This window comes from Melozone crissalis, unplaced genomic scaffold (genome assembly GCF_028551555.1).
Source record: "Melozone crissalis strain CALT ecotype California unplaced genomic scaffold, PUWL_Pcris_2 ptg000187l_1, whole genome shotgun sequence".
Taxonomy (NCBI): Eukaryota; Metazoa; Chordata; class Aves; order Passeriformes; family Passerellidae; genus Melozone; species Melozone crissalis.
In genome coordinates this window covers 2286998-2302210 of record NW_026535952.1, presented here as the reverse complement: position 1 = coordinate 2302210, position 15213 = coordinate 2286998, and the positions used below count along the sequence as shown (strand labels likewise).

Sequence of the window (15213 nt, the reverse complement as noted above, 5' to 3'; positions counted from 1 at the left end):
CAGGGATTCTGCAGCTCCTTCCAGCTCCCTCAGGGATTCTGCAGCCCCTTCCAGCCCCCTCAGCCCCTCCTGGGGCTCCAGCCCCTTCCCAGCTCCTTACAGCCCTGCCAGCCCATGCAGTGCCAGCTGTGCCCCATGGGCACCTTGTGCCCAGCCCAGAGCACTCAGTGCCACCTCCAGGGGACACCTGCAGGAATGGGAACTCCAAACCTCCCTGGGAATCTCCTCCCAAGCCCTGAGCACCTTTCCAGCCAGAAATTCCTCCTGAAACTTCTGCACAATCCCCAGGTCAGCCCTGTTCAATGAACCACATCAAAGGACTGATCCAAATTAAAAACCACCCTTAAAATATTAACCTGGATCACTTCCCTGAGCTGCTTCATTGTGCAGCTGGACAGAAATACTGCCAGAGCTGCAGCAGGAGATAAATTCCAGGCTGGGAATGAGTTCCCAGGCCCTCCCAGTGCCTCTGAATCCATGGGAATATTTTATATTCCCAAAGAACTGGGACTATCAGCTCGCCCCACCATTCTCTGCACTACAAAGCCTTTTACAAAACTGCATCAGCTGCTTCACCTGAGAAAAAAATAAATAAAAAAAAAGAAAAACCCTACAAAACCCACAGCTTTCACTGGAAAGTCACTGAATGCAAATCCTCAGCTGTGCCTGCGACAGACAAAACCAAAGAGCAGCCTAAAAATAATTCAGAAAGTTCCCAAGTGCATCTTGTTTCGTTTGTACCTCTGAGGGTTCAGCCTGGCAAACTGATTTCAACCTGAGAATGATTTTAAACTCTGAACTGCCACATGCAAAGCCTGATTTTTGATATCTTTCCTCTCAAGACGACCAATAATACATCCAAAAATTAATAATAAATCCAAACCTTTATCTAAAAAAACAGAACAACCCTGCTGCAATAAAATATCACACAAAGTGTGGATTTCAAACACTTGCAAGAATTAAAGGCCTGAAATCAAAATCTAAATGCAATTTTTTAGAACTTCGAGGAGATGATGTTTAGGGGTCATCTCTGGAATAATTTATTTTAGCAACTTTTATTAGGGTAATATAAATTCACATTAAGATAACAGAAATGGATGTTAGGGTAACATGAATCGATATTAGGTGATAAAATTGCAGCCAGAGGTTGGAATCAATGATCTGGGAGGTCTTTCCCATCCTAAACCATTCTGTAATTCCAGCACTTCTTTACACTCACTATTTGTCACTCAAATATTTCACAAGTTACTCATCAGAGCACTCCTGCTTCTTTTCACTGTCCTAAAGGTGATGAGAACAGGTGAGATTTACAGACACTGAGTTGGGAAAAACTCTCCTATTTCCCCTAAAAAAGCAGCTTTAACTTCATTTCTATCAGCACAAACAACCGAACCGATCGCCACAACAGCTCCGCAACAGCACCGCGACTGAAAACCCAACCCAGCAGCCCCGAACTGCGCGAACACTCATCGCTCTCAGCCGCAATTAGGGTTAAACTCTAATTAGGCCGCTCGCAATAAAAGTAGTTAAGATTTGGAGTTCCAAGTCGGCAATTAGAGGTCACGGCGCTCGCCAGAGGCGGGGAAATCCCGCCCCCGGCCCCGAGCCCACCCCCAGCCCTCACCGTCCCCTCGGACAGCCCGGCCGGCCCCACAGAAGGGAATTTTGCCGGTTCTGAGCGGGGATGAGGGCGGGGAGCCCCCGGCCCCTCGTCCCCCACAGAGACACTCAGCGCTCCCCGCCCTCGCTGGGGGTGTCACCCCGGAGGTGACCCAGGCCAGCCCGGACGGGCTCCGAGCAGCCTGTGGCGGCGGGAGGTGTCCCTGGCCATGACAGCAGGTTGGAAGGAGCCGGTCCCCAGCGGGTCCCCCGGGTGCCGTGTCCCGGCCGGCCGCGGCCCCGCCGCCCGCCCGCACTCACCGCGCTCAGGCGGATCCCGCCCTGTGTTTTCGCCGCCATCTTCAGGCCGCGGCCCCGCGCGCGCTTCCGCCTCCCCGCGGCCTTGCGCGCTTCCGGGCCCGGGCGCGCGCACGCGGGGCGGGGCTTGTGGAGAGGCCGCGCCCCCTCCTGTCGGTGGGCGGAGCCGGGTGCTGAGGGCGCTGTGAGGGGATGGGTTGGGTTGGGACAGGGCTGGGACATCATCCCGGACAGCTGTGCTCGATCACCGCCTTGTCCCCAGCCCAGAGGACTCAGTGCTACCTCCAGGGATGGACACTCCAAACCCCCCTGAACACCCTTTCCAGGAAAAAAAATTCCAAATATCCACCATGAGCCTGCTCTGGCCCAGCCTGAGGCCGCTCCCTCTGCTCCTGTCCCTGTTCCCTGGCAGCAGAGCCCGACCCCCCGGCTGTGCCCTCCTGGCAGGGACTTGTACAGAGCCACAAGGGCCCCTGAGCCACCTTTGCTCCAGCCTCAGCCCCTTCCAGCTCCTCAGGGATTCTGCAGCCCCTTCCAGCTCCCTCAGGGATTCTGTAGCCCCTTCCCAGCTCCCTTGGGGATTCTGCAGCCTCTTCCCAGCTCCCTCAGGGATTCTGCAGCCCCTTCCAGCTCCCTCAGCCCCTCCTGGGGCTCCAGTCAGCCCCTCCTGGGGCTCCAGCCCCTTCCCAGCTCCGTTCCCTGCCCTGGACACGCTCCAGCCCCTCCAGGGCTCTCCTGCAGGAGCAGAACTGGGCCCAGCCCCGGAGGGGCCTCTCAGAGCCAGCACAGAGGGACAATCCTATTGTGGTCATGGTGCCCTGAACAGAGACACTTGGAATCAGCAAAAATGCTGAAGTAGAAACTGCTCTGGGGAGCCAGACGGGAACACTCGGAGTGCCTGGAGGGCAGGAGCGCTGTGGGAAAGTCCCAGCTGTGCCTCAGTGAGAAAGGCCCTGGGGGTGCTGTGACAGGGGCTGGACACGAGCCCAGGGGTGCCCAGGGGGGCAGGAGGCCCCTGGCAGCTGGGCTGGATGGGGAATGGTGTGTGCAGCAGGAGCAGGGCAGGGATTGTGTGGTGACCACATCCTCTGAACAGAGAGACACAGTTGTCTGCCAGGATTTTCCTGGGAAGCTGTGAGAAAGTTCAGAGAAGAGAATGAGAAACAATTCTTATCTCCATTTGCTACACCTGTTGTTGTGTACATGTAGAATGTGCTATGGAGATTATTTACCAAAGAGTGATTTCTTAATTAGACAGTGGATGGTGTTTAGAGGGATTGGCCAGTTAGGTCAGAGCTGTATCAGACTGTCAGTAAGGGTTACAGACTTCTTAGTGAGATAGTGTAGTATAGTATAGTATAGTATAGTATAATAATGTAATATAGCTTAATGAAACAATTGATCAGCCTTCTGCAATCATAGAGTCAATACTTATTATTCTCCATTCAGGGCACCATTACCACAATAGGATTGTCCCTCTGTGCTGGGGTCCCTGCAGGGCTGGGTCCAGTTCTGCTCCTGCAGGAGAGCCCTGGAGGGGTTGGAGCGTGTCCAGCGCAGGGAACGGAGCTGGGAAGGGGCTGCAGAATCCCTGAGGAGCTGGAAGGGGCTGCAGAATCCCTGAGGGAGCTGGAAGGGGCTGCAGAATCCCTGAGGGAGATGGAAGGGGCTGCAGAATCCCTGAGGAGCTGGAAGGGGCTGCAGAATCCCTGAGGAGCTGGAAGGGGCTGCAGAATCCCTGAGGAGCTGGAAGGGGCTGAGGCTGGAGCAAAGGAGGCTCAGGGGCCCTTGTGGCTCTGCACAAGGCCCTGCCAGGAGGGCACAGCCGGGGGGATCGGGCTCTGCTGCCAGGGAACAGGGACAGGAGCAGAGGGAGCGGCCTCAGGCTGGGCCAGGGCAGGCTCAGGGTGGATATTTGGAAACATTTCTGCATGGAAAGGATGGTCAAATACTGGGACAGGACACTCAGGGTTGTGGTGGGGTCCCCATCCCTGGAAATGTTCAAAAACCTTGTGAATGTGGCACTTGAGACCAGGGTTTCATGGTGAACACAATGGCGGTGCTGGGGTCATGGCTGGGTGTGAGGAGCCTTCAGGGACTGAAATGATTCATGCCTGGAGCATTGGTATGAAGGAGTTTTGCCCATTAAAACAAAAACTGTGTAACCACAGAAGCCTCCACCTGACTGGGACTTTGGCCTGTAAATTGAACCCCTACATACACCATTGTTCAATCCTCCCAGCCTGGGGCAGACAAACAGGACTGAGGGAGAGGCAAAACAAGGGCCAAGCCCAGCAGGGATCCTTCCCTGGCAGGGTTTGGGGTGTGGGGACCCCAGTGGGCAGCTCTGCACAGCCTCCCCTGGAACGAGGGAGCAGCTTTGGGGGTCACCTCAGAGGCTCAGCCAAAGTCCAGAGCCACTGAACACCACAGGGCACATCCCAGGGGCACATCCACGGGACATTGGCATCAGGGACACCTCAGGGGTGTCACAATCCATCCCTGAGTGCCCCCTGAGTCATTCCAGCCCCACAGGGCACATCCATGGGATATTCACATCAGGGACACCTCAGGGGTGTCACAATCCATCCCAAGTGCCCCCTGAGTCATTTCCTGAGTCATTCCAGCCCCACAGGGCACATCCACAGGACACTGACATCAGGGACACCTCAGGGGTGTCAGAATTAACCCAAAGTGCCCCCTGAGTCATTCCTGAGACCTTGCACCTCAGGACTGCAGGGGATGCTGCAGATCTGGAATCTGCTGCCAGAGACAGCCCTGGGCATTCCCCCCTGGCCTGAGCTACATTAACCCTGGGGATTCTGTGCTTGTGCGGGACCATCACCACCAGGAGCAGTGGAGAGGATCAACAGAACATCACTGCGATCTGTGGAGTGGTGATTTTTTCTTTATTCTGTCCCTGTCACTCTATTTCTGTCCCCCCTGCCCCCCCCCCCCCACTTTTCTATCTCTTTATTTTCTGTCTCGTATTTACCATCAGATAAACCTCATACTATTGTCATGGCATATGGCCTCATTTGCACCTTAACTCAGGCAGAGGCATTTTTAATAACTTTAATAACTGAATCTTGACAGAGCCTAAAGTTCTTTTCCAGCCTTGGTGATTCTGGGATTCCTTCTTTGACCCCAAGCTCGTCTCCTGGAGCAGAGCAGGATGACCCTGGAGGAACATCTGGGAATTTTGTGTGACACGCCCTGCCCTCATCCCTGTGAAGAACAAGGACATTTGTCCCAGAAATTGCTGTCCCACCTCCTCATGGCCACAGCCACATCCTGCTGTTCCTCACAGCAATCCTTGGGTGGCTCCTCAGCTCTCAGTGTTTGGCACATCCACATCCACATCCACATCCACTTCCACATCCACTTCAACTTCCACATCCACATCCACTTCCACTTCCACTTCCACATCTACATCCACTTCCACATCCACATCCACATCCACTTCCACATCCACATCCACTTCCACATCCACTTCCACATCCACATCCACATCCACATCCACATCTACATCCACATCCACATCCACATCCACTTCCACATCCACTTCAACTTCCACATCCACATCCACTTCCACTTCCACTTCCACATCTACATCCACTTCCACATCCACTTCCACATCCACTTCCACATCCACATCCACATCCACTTCCACATCCACATCCACTTCCACATCCACTTCCACATCCACTTCCACATCCACTTCCACTTCCACATCCACATCCACTTCCACATCCACATCCACATCCACATCCACTTCCACATCCACATCCGCATCCGCATCCACATCCACTTCCACATCCACATCCACATCCACTTCCACATCCACTTCCACTTCCACATCCACATCCACTTCCACTTCCACATCCACATCCACTTCCACATCCACTTCCACATCCACATCCACTTCCACATCCACATCCACTTCCACATCCACATCCACTTCAACTTCCACATCCACATCCACTTCCACATCCACTTCCACATCCACATCCACTTCCACTTCCATTTCCACCTCCACATCCACTTCCACATCCACTTCCACTTCCACATCCACTTCCATTCCACTTCCACATCCACATCCACATCCACTTCCACTTCCACATCCACTTCCACTTCCACTTCCACTTCCACTTCCACATCCACTTCCACATCCACTTCCACATCCACTTCCACATCCACATCCACTTCCACTTCCACTTCCACATCCACCCCTCACACAACGTTCCAGGGGAGGCCCTGGGTGCAGGGAAAGGTGAAATGAGAGCAGCAGCTTTCCCGCAGTGTAGCCTCCACACTAAAATAAACTAAATTAAAAAATAAATAAAAATAAACTAGCCTCCACACTAAAATAAAGATGGTACAGTTACATGTTAAAGTAAACATGTTAAAATAACGTTTTAAGGATGTTAAAGTAACTGTGATCCTGTGAGAACTTGAAACAGAGAAATTAGAGTGATAAAGATGCTGTACCCCCAAGAAGAAGATTATTTCAGAGATAGATAATGAGAACCTTTACCTTTAAACAATTCATCTTTAAAACACTACCCCATAAGTTAGCATAGCCCATAAACACAACGATAACAAAACTTATAAAAAATGAGAAGGATTTCACAATTACAAATTTCCCTGGGCTGCTATCTATAAAGACAACCACAAGAAAATTGTTTTCTTGTAGAGAAGTCTCCATAAAATTAACAAGAGGGACTTCTCTCCCTAAGTAAACTAAAAAAGATCATTTTAGAAGTACTAAACTGACTGAAATTTTAGGTTCTTTTTCTCTACATCATCAGTAAAAAAGTTATAAGAAAAAGAAAAGTATCCTAAAGATTTTATTGTAATTCTTATTATTCTTTCTTTAAGTTCCTGTTGATAAATTTTTCTTTGTACCCTTTTAAAATTTTAAACCTATTTTACCTTTCTCCTAATCCTACATCCCAGCAAAAAATAAGTAAATACATTCCTGTGAGTACACTAATAATGAAGAAACATTGAACCCACCACACCAAAAAATCTCAAATTAACAAACCAAAATCAGTATTTCCACCCAATTTCAAACTAAAACCACCACACACATTTATTTAAACCACACTCCTCCAGCCTGAGGTGTTAAAGCTCATGGCACAGAAGAGTTTTCTTCCTGGGCATTCCCTTGGATATGTGGAAGTGTTCCCTTGGATGTGAGGAAATGTTCCCTTGGATGTGTGGGAATGTTCCCTTGGATGTGTGGGAATGTTCCCTTGGATGTGTGGAAGTGTTCCCTTGGATGTGTGGGAATGTTCCCTTGGATGTGTGGAGATGTTCCCTTGGATGTGAGGAAATGTTCCCTTGGAGATGTGGAAATGTTCCCTTGGATGTGTGGGAATGTTCCCTTGGATGTGTGGAGATGTTCCCTTGGATGTGTGGGAATGTTCCCTTGGATGTGTGGAGATGTTCCCTTGGATGTGAGGAAATGTTCCCTTGGATGTGTGGGAATGTTCCCTTGGAGATGTGGAAATGTTCCCTTGGATGTGTGGGAATGTTCCCTTGGATGTGTGGGAATGTTCCCTTGGATGAGTGGGAATGTTCCCTTGGATGTGTGGAAGTTTTCCCTTGGATGTGTGGAGATGTTCCCTTGGATGTGTGGAAATGTTCCCTTGGATGAGTGGAAGTGTTCCCTTGGATGTGTGGAAGTGTTCCCTTGGAGATGTGGAAATGTTCCCTTGGATGTGAGGAAGTTTTCCCTTGGATGAGTGGAAATGTTCCCTTGGATGTGTGGGAATGTTCCCTTGGATGTGTGGGAATGTTCCCTTGGATGTGAGGAAATGTTCCCTTGGATGAGTGGAAGTGTTCCCTTGGATGTGTGGAAATGTTCCCTTGGATGAGTGGAAATGTTCCCTTGGATATATGGAAATATTCCCTTGGAGATGTGGAAATGTTCCCTTGGATGTGTGGGAATGTTCCCTTGGATGAGTGGGAATGTTCCCTTGGATGTGTGGGAATGTTCCCTTGGATGAGTGGAAGTGTTCCCTTGGATGAGTGGAAATGTTCCCTTGGATATATGGAAATGTTCCCTTGGATGTGTGGGAATGTTCCCTTGGATGTGAGGAAGTGTTCCCTTGGATGTGTGGGAATGTTCCCTTGGATGTGTGGAAGTTTTCCCTTGGATGTGTGGGAATGTTCCCTTGGATGTGTGGGAATGTTCCCTTGGAGATGTGGAAGTGTTCCCTTGGATATATGGAAATGTTCCCTTGGATGAGTGGGAATGTTCCCTTGGATGTGAGGAAATGTTCCCTTGGATGAGTGGAAATGTTCCCTTGGATGTGTGGGAATGTTCCCTTGGATGTGTGGGAATGTTCCCTTGGATGTGTGGAAGTTTTCCCTTGGATGAGTGGAAATGTTCCCTTGGATGTGTGGGAATGTTCCCTTGGATGTGAGGAAATGTTCCCTTGGATATATGGAAATGTTCCCTTGGATGTGTGGGAATGTTCCCTTGGATGAGTGGAAATGTTCCCTTGGATGTGTGGGAATGTTCCCTTGGATGAGTGGGAATGTTCCCTTGGATGTGTGGAAATGTTCCCTTGGATGGGTGGAAGTTTTCCCTTGGATGTGTGGAAATGTTCCCTTGGATGTGTGGAAGTTTTCCCTTGGATGTGTGGAAGTTTACCCTCGGATGAGTGGGAATGTTCCCTTGGATGAGTGGGAATGTTCCCTTGGATGTGAGGGAATGTTCCCTTGGATGTGTGGAAGTGTTCTCTTGGATGAGTGGAAGTGTTCCCTTGGATGAGTGGGAATGTTCCCTTGGATGTGTGGGAATGTTCCCTTGGATGTGTGGAAGTTTTCCCTTGGATGAGTGGGAATGTTCCCTTGGATGTGTGGGAATGTTCCCTTGGATGTGTGGAAATGTTCCCTTGGATGTGTGGAAGTTTTCCCTTGGATGTGTGGAAATGTTCCCTTGGATGTGTGGAAGTTTTCCCTTGGATGTGTGGAAATGTTCCCTTGGATGTGTGGAAGTTTTCCCTTGGATGTGTGGAAGTTTTCCCTTGGATGTGTGGGAATGTTCCCTTGGATGTGTGGAAGTTTACCCTCGGATGAGTGGGAATGTTCCCTTGGATGAGTGGGAATGTTCCCTTGGATGTGAGGGAATGTTCCCTTGGATGTGTGGAAGTGTTCTCTTGGATGAGTGGAAGTGTTCCCTTGGATGAGTGGGAATGTTCCCTTGGATGTGTGGAAATGTTCCCTTGGATGTGTGGAAGTTTTCCCTTGGATGTGTGGAAGTTTTCCCTTGGATGAGTGGGAATGTTCCCTTGGATGTGTGGGAATGTTCCCTTGGATGTGTGGAAGTTTTCCCTCGGATGAGTGGGAATGTTCAGCCGGAGTTGGCAGCAGCAGCTCCCGATTCCTGGGCAGTCTCTCCCCCCGTGCAGGGTCAGTCCCTGATCCCTGCAGAGCTCCCTGTGCCAGACCCAGCCCCAAAGGCAGGACAGGGATGTCAGGGTGACAATCCCAGGGCTGTGCAGGCCAGGGGTGCAGGAGGGGGATGAGAGGAGCAGCACAGCCTCTCCCAGGGTCCTGCTGCTGGCATGCACAGCCTCAGCCCCTGAGATGGGATTTTCAGCAGGAATTTCCTCCTGGAAAGGTGCTCAGACCTTGGGAAGAGCTGCCCAGTGGAATTTGGAGTCCCCATCCCTGCAGGTGTCCCCTGGAGGTGGCACTGAGGGCTCTGGGCTGGGGACAAGGTGCCCATGGGGCACAGCTGGGACCTGATGATCTTGGGAGATCTTTTCTGTGTTTGAATCTGGGAGCTTTTCCAGAGTCAGATAAAAATTAGAATTGGTGAGTGAGCAGTGAAGGCAGGTTGAAAAACAAGAACTGCATTTGAAAAGGCATTGCAAAATAACATTTAATATTCATAGAAGAATTACATTCATGTATGGCATGGGGTACACAACCATCACTTAATGCTCTACACTTCAGGTCCTGCTGCTCTTCAGCAGTTTCCCTTGGTTGCACCACCTGATTTTGACTTTTTCTTTCAGGACAATGAGATCCTTTGGAATATTTCCAGGTCCCCCTTTGAGCACTGTGGCTCTGCTGCATTGGAGCTGAAGTGTCCCAAGGACAAAGCTGAGCTTGGTTAGACTGAAAAGCAAAATCACAGCAAAGCAAAAGCATTTCCTGCCCTGGAAAAGCAGAGGATGTCTGGAGTTCCAGGCAAAACCATTTCCAGATTCATGGCCAGTGAGGCTGTTCTGCTTTGGTGGGAGCAGCTCAGAGCAGGAGAGCTCTGCTGTGGCTCCTCAGGGGATTTATCAGCAGGAGAAACAACCACAGTTAGTCCCACATGGAACAGTAATAAAGTCATGGAATGAAGGAGTAAAATATTCCCCTTTGGGCCTGTGGAACTGTGCTCCTCCAGCACTCAAACAGGACTTTGAGTCAAAGCCCTTTCCTCCTTTTTCACATCTTATTTATAATTATAAAAGATCTGCTTGGATACTAAATCTTAAAGAACTTTTTCTTCTGAAGTGGAAGGATTCTGCAAGTCCCTTAAATGTCTGATGCCACTGAAAGCAGAAAGTTTTCTTAGATTTTAACACCATTTGATAGAATCATGGAATAACAGAATCCCAGAATGGTTTGGGTTGGAGGGGACCTTAAACTCACCCAGTGCCACCCCTGCCATGGCAGGGACACCTCCCGCTGTCCCAGTGTCCAGCCTGGCCTTGGGCACTGCCAGGGATCCAGGGCAGCCCCAGCTGCTCTGGGAATTCCATCCCAGCCAGGAATTCCTTCCCAACATCCCATCTAACCCTGCTCTCCTTTCCCAGCACTTGAAGGGAAATATCCAAGTGTGGAATGCAACCAGCAGGAAACTGAAAGTGAAAATACCAAACCGTCCTGAGTATTCAGATTGTCCATAGAAGTTATTGAAGATGGGTGGGAAATGAACACCAACATTTTAACAATGTCCTGCTCCAACATTCAAGTGATGCTTTCAAAGGGTAATTTTCACTTGTGCTCATTCCAACAGCATTAGAGACCTTTAATAAATTATATTAATAGAAATAATTCACATTCTTAATGACCACGCCTCAGTCCACCACTTTCCTTCACTGTAAAAATGCAAAGATTTAAATAAGTTTAGCACAAGCCTCCTGTGCTGTTATTTTTGTACACTATTCCAGTGTGAGAGGAAAGGATGCTGCATTATTTTAGTTTATAAACCCAAGATGAAAATCTCATCCATCTGTACCTAAAACTGCAGAGAAGCCTCCCTTGTTGTTGTGGGAGTTTGGGAAAGAGAAATCCTTGACTCCCAACCAAATCTTTTCCCATGTCCTTTTTAATTTAGGAAAAGCACTGGCGTGATCCCCCTACCTCTCTCACCATCCAGGAACAGCCAAATACATTCTTTTGTACAAAAAATGTTCTTACAAAAACAAAAAACAAAGAATATTATTTTCATTTCAGTTAAGCAGTTTCTATTTTTACAGCATTATTTTCATTTAGTTGCATTTCATTAGCTGCAGCCACCTGAGTCACTGAAAGAATGAAAGTTTTTCATTTAAAAAATATGAATTTAAATATTTTAATTGATTAATTAAAATCAAAATCCCCTCAAGTAATGCTAATTACAAACTGTTCCTGCAGAGGTTTGTGTTTTATGCACATTTCTGATTTGTTAGGAATTGCTAAGCCTGAAGATGCTGCTCTGAAATGACAGCCAGGGCAAAGCTGCAGCTCCTTGCACAGTGCTGAGCCTCAGACAATCCATCTGTGGGGAATTTGGGGGATTTTTTTAGAATTTGATCAATTTAGGTCAAATTAGGGGCTTTCACCTCAGGAAATGACTCGCTGCAAACTGATTGTACACTGACATGCAATATTGGATTTTCCTTCCAATTTCCTTCAGGACTCAGTTCCAAAAACACTTTAAAGTCCTGGAGAACTCCCAGGGCAGCTTCTACTTCCACCAAGTCCAAAATATTCTTCCTCTATTTACAAAACATCTTTAATCCTTCCCACGGCAAACAAATAAACCACAGAAACTCTGAGAAATTCCCACCAAACTTCCCTTATTCCCTTATCTCCACAGCAAGTGGAGATTCCTGCCTTTTACCACCTGAATAATCGAAGAGAAATCCCAAAAATGGAGCTGGAAATCCCAAAATGCAGCTGGAAATTTGGGGGAAAAAACCCCAGAATTTCAGCCAAGCTTTCCCTGTGGTTAATTCAGGAGCGTCCCAGGGCTCAGCTTTCCATATTTTCCAGGAAATCCAATTCCACACTTTCCTCCAGCTGCTGCAGGACCCTGCTGCTGCTGCCGCCAGGGGAATGCAGGGGGGCAGCTGCAGAGGGCTGGCAGGGGTGGGGGGCACTGCCAGGGGCTGTGAATGCCCAGCACAGGGTCTGGAAGAAGGGCAGCAGCTGGGTGATGCTGCACACCGAGCGCAGGCTCAGCAGGGGGAATTTGGGGCTCCTGGCAGCTCCCTCGGGGTGCTTTGGCTCCTGGAAGGGAAACAAAAAGCTGGGATTTATTAAAGGGAAAGGTTGGAAAGGATCTTGAAGATCAAGCAGCTCATCCATGAGTTTTCCACTGTCCCAGGCTGCTCCAAGCTCTGTCCAACCTGGCCTTGGACATTCCAGGCATCCAGAGGCAGCCACAGCTGCTCTGGGCAGCCTTTTCCTCACAGGGAATATCTAAAAATCCCTTCAATAACTTAAAAACTGAAATTTAAGGACAACAACAGCAAGTCAAGAGTGGCTGAAAGATTATTTTTGCCATAAAATAATCTCATTTCCAGACCAAAGGCCTTGAAACCAAGATTCCTGTCTTTCCTTGCTGAGCTCATTTATCTGTTGGAACTCAGAGATTCAGAAATTTTATTCAAAATTTAAAAAAACCCCAAAGCATTTGTTGAAAAATACTTTGCTTTCTTACAGAATTTCTACCATGGAATGGTTTGGGGTGGGAGGGACATCAAGGATCAGGCAGGTCCAGGGGCAGGGACACCTTCATCCACCCCAGGCTGCTCCAAACCCAATGTCCAACCTGGCCTTGGGCACTGCCAGGGATCCAGGGGCAGCCCCAGCTGCTCCTCCTCTTCCTCACAGGGAATATCTAAAAATCCCCTGAATAACTTAAAATCTTGTGTTTGGAGAAGTCAATGAATGGATTAAGAGCTAAAAAGGAGAAGTTTCTTTACCCCATATTTCATCTTGAGCAGATCCATGATCCTCACGATGTGTGGCTGGCACTCCTGGTGGTTTTCCACCAGCTGGGAGGTGACAGGAGATGCTTCTGTGTCCACCTCTGGCACAAAGGCCCATTTGTACCTGGAATAAATGGATTGAGTCCTTAAAAAGGTGAAAATCCTCGTTTGGATCATGCCTCCTTTAGTGCAGCACTGGTGGTTTCCATAAAAATCTGTCATAAATGTTCTTCTTTGCTATTAATGAATTATTACATTACCAATTTGCCAACATTTAAATACAACCAGCTCCAAAACATTCCCAGATGGAAAACAATCTCCACTTTTCTCCTCTCCCAATTTTCCAAGTTCAGGAATCCTAAAGAGGATGTGGAAATCCTCCTACACCACAACCAAATTCTTCTCCCAAATCCCATTTATCACCATAAATTCAATACCACCATATATTCAATTCAAAATCTATCCCCCTATATCCAATACCAGCACCCCTAAAAGGAACTGAGGAAAGGCAAAATGAAACCTTGAGGAAAAGATGTATTTTTTTTGAAGGCCAAAGGAACAGGAGGAGGAGAGGGACTCACATTTGGAAGAGCTGCATCCTGTCAGGGGGGAAGGAAAGGGCAGTGTCCAGGAATTTGCAGGCTGCCAGGTACAGGCACAGCTCCTTGGGCTGGATCTCAGCCCCTGGGCCTTTGCCTTTGCTCATTTTGCTGTTGCTCCTGTGTTTAAATTAAAAAAAAAAAAGTCCCATTCAGACTCCAACCCACCCAAGGTTTTTCAGTCAGCACAAGAGGAATGCCCACATTTACACTAAGGAGCTCTTGGACAATTATTTTTGTTCTGTAGGAGGCTCTTCTACAAGTATTTTTATTTTATTTTTGCTCTGCAGGAGCAAAAATAATCTAAAATATGCCCAAAAAATGGCAGCATCTTAAAAATATTCAACTGCCAACTTGGCATTTATTTCTGTACACAAGTAGTACTTAGTAATTATATTTTTAAGCGTATCACTGTTTTAGCTGCTAAAAAATTCTAAATTATGATTCAGCAGTAATAGAAAAATAAAAATGCAATAGCAAAATGTCCTGATGGCTCCTCCCTATCACAGAGAATTAATTTATTAATTTTAAAGAAATCTCTCAAAATCTCCTCCCTAGCCCAGAGAATTAATTAAATTAATTAATTTTAAAGAAATCTCTCAAAATCTCCTCCCTATCCCAGAGAATTAATTAAATTAATTAATTTTAAGGAAGTCTCTCAAATGGCAGCTCTTACTTTCCTGGTTCCTCTTCCTCAGTTAATTCTTCCTCCAGCTGTAGAAATGTCTGGATCTTGAAAGAAATAATTATTGAGAAGCTGAAATGTTCACACAACTCAATCCCAACTAAAAGTGATGATGTACATTGAAAATAACCTTTATGACACGTAACAAATGAATAATTCAGGCATGAATTCCATTAACAACACCAAAATTAATCCAAAAAGGAATTTCCTAATGACAATTTAACTTTTTCTCCCCAAATTATCAGATTAATGTAAAACTGTGGAAACATTTCCAAGCAGGGAAGAGGAAAAAGCTAGATTGGGAAAATCCACATGCTTTTTTCAAATGTAATTTTTTTTTTCAATTTTTTTTTTTTGAAATGTAATTTTTTTTTTTTTTTTCAAATGTTCAAAACTTCTTTCTTACCAGTTCTGTGACCATGATTGGCCACAGCGAGGTGAGATGCTGAGGGGAAATCCTCAGCAGGAGAACTCTGAAGAAGAGAAACATCTGGGCGGCCACCAGAGAGGTCTGGCCCACGCGGAGGTTCTCAGTCAGGCGCTCTGCAGAAGCATAAAATGGGGAAAAAGTAAAATAAAAGCAGCATTTTAATGAATTTGTGTTATTTGGGTATTACAGTGACCTGAGTGGGTCACTGGGGTGGTGAGAGAAGGACGAGAGTCTTGTTTCTTGATCAGAAGGCTGGATTTATTGATATATGATATATAATACATTATTACTATACTAATAAGAATAAAGAGAGAAGTTGCAGAGGCTGCTAAGCTAAGAATAGAAAGAAAGAATTTATAACAAAGTTGT

General features: G+C 47.5%; 2 protein-coding genes and 1 long non-coding RNA gene across 5 annotated transcripts in view; all 3 read right to left on the bottom strand.

The window, feature by feature from the left end:
* Positions 1 to 2001, bottom strand: part of MORC3 (MORC family CW-type zinc finger 3) — a 42150-nt gene extending 40149 nt beyond the window's left edge. The window contains exon 1 of the mRNA XM_054293742.1: positions 1921 to 2001. Coding sequence (XP_054149717.1) covers positions 1921 to 1959 — 39 coding nt within the window. The 5' untranslated portion in view covers positions 1960 to 2001. The remainder of the gene's footprint in view (positions 1 to 1920) is intronic.
* The window catches only part of DOP1B (DOP1 leucine zipper like protein B), a 248579-nt gene that overhangs the window by 169447 nt on the left and 63919 nt on the right, over positions 1 to 15213 (bottom strand). For 2 of the 3 annotated variants that reach the window (XM_054293733.1, XM_054293732.1), the window contains 5 exons: positions 14821 to 14957; positions 14406 to 14461; positions 13712 to 13849; positions 13125 to 13254; positions 10716 to 12426 (listed from right to left, as the gene is read on the bottom strand). In XM_054293733.1, the coding sequence (XP_054149708.1) occupies positions 12169 to 12426; positions 13125 to 13254; positions 13712 to 13849; positions 14406 to 14461; positions 14821 to 14957 (719 nt within the window). In that variant the 3' untranslated portion in view covers positions 10716 to 12168. Of the gene's footprint in view, positions 1 to 10715; positions 12427 to 13124; positions 13255 to 13711; positions 13850 to 14405; positions 14462 to 14820; positions 14958 to 15213 lie in introns of those variants that run through there. The other variant, XM_054293734.1, reaches the window with a different exon arrangement.
* The window catches only part of LOC128948978 (uncharacterized), a 517990-nt gene continuing 512580 nt past the window's right edge, over positions 9804 to 15213 (bottom strand). The window contains exon 2 of the long non-coding RNA XR_008484173.1: positions 9804 to 10570. This is a non-coding gene — a long non-coding RNA (uncharacterized LOC128948978). The remainder of the gene's footprint in view (positions 10571 to 15213) is intronic.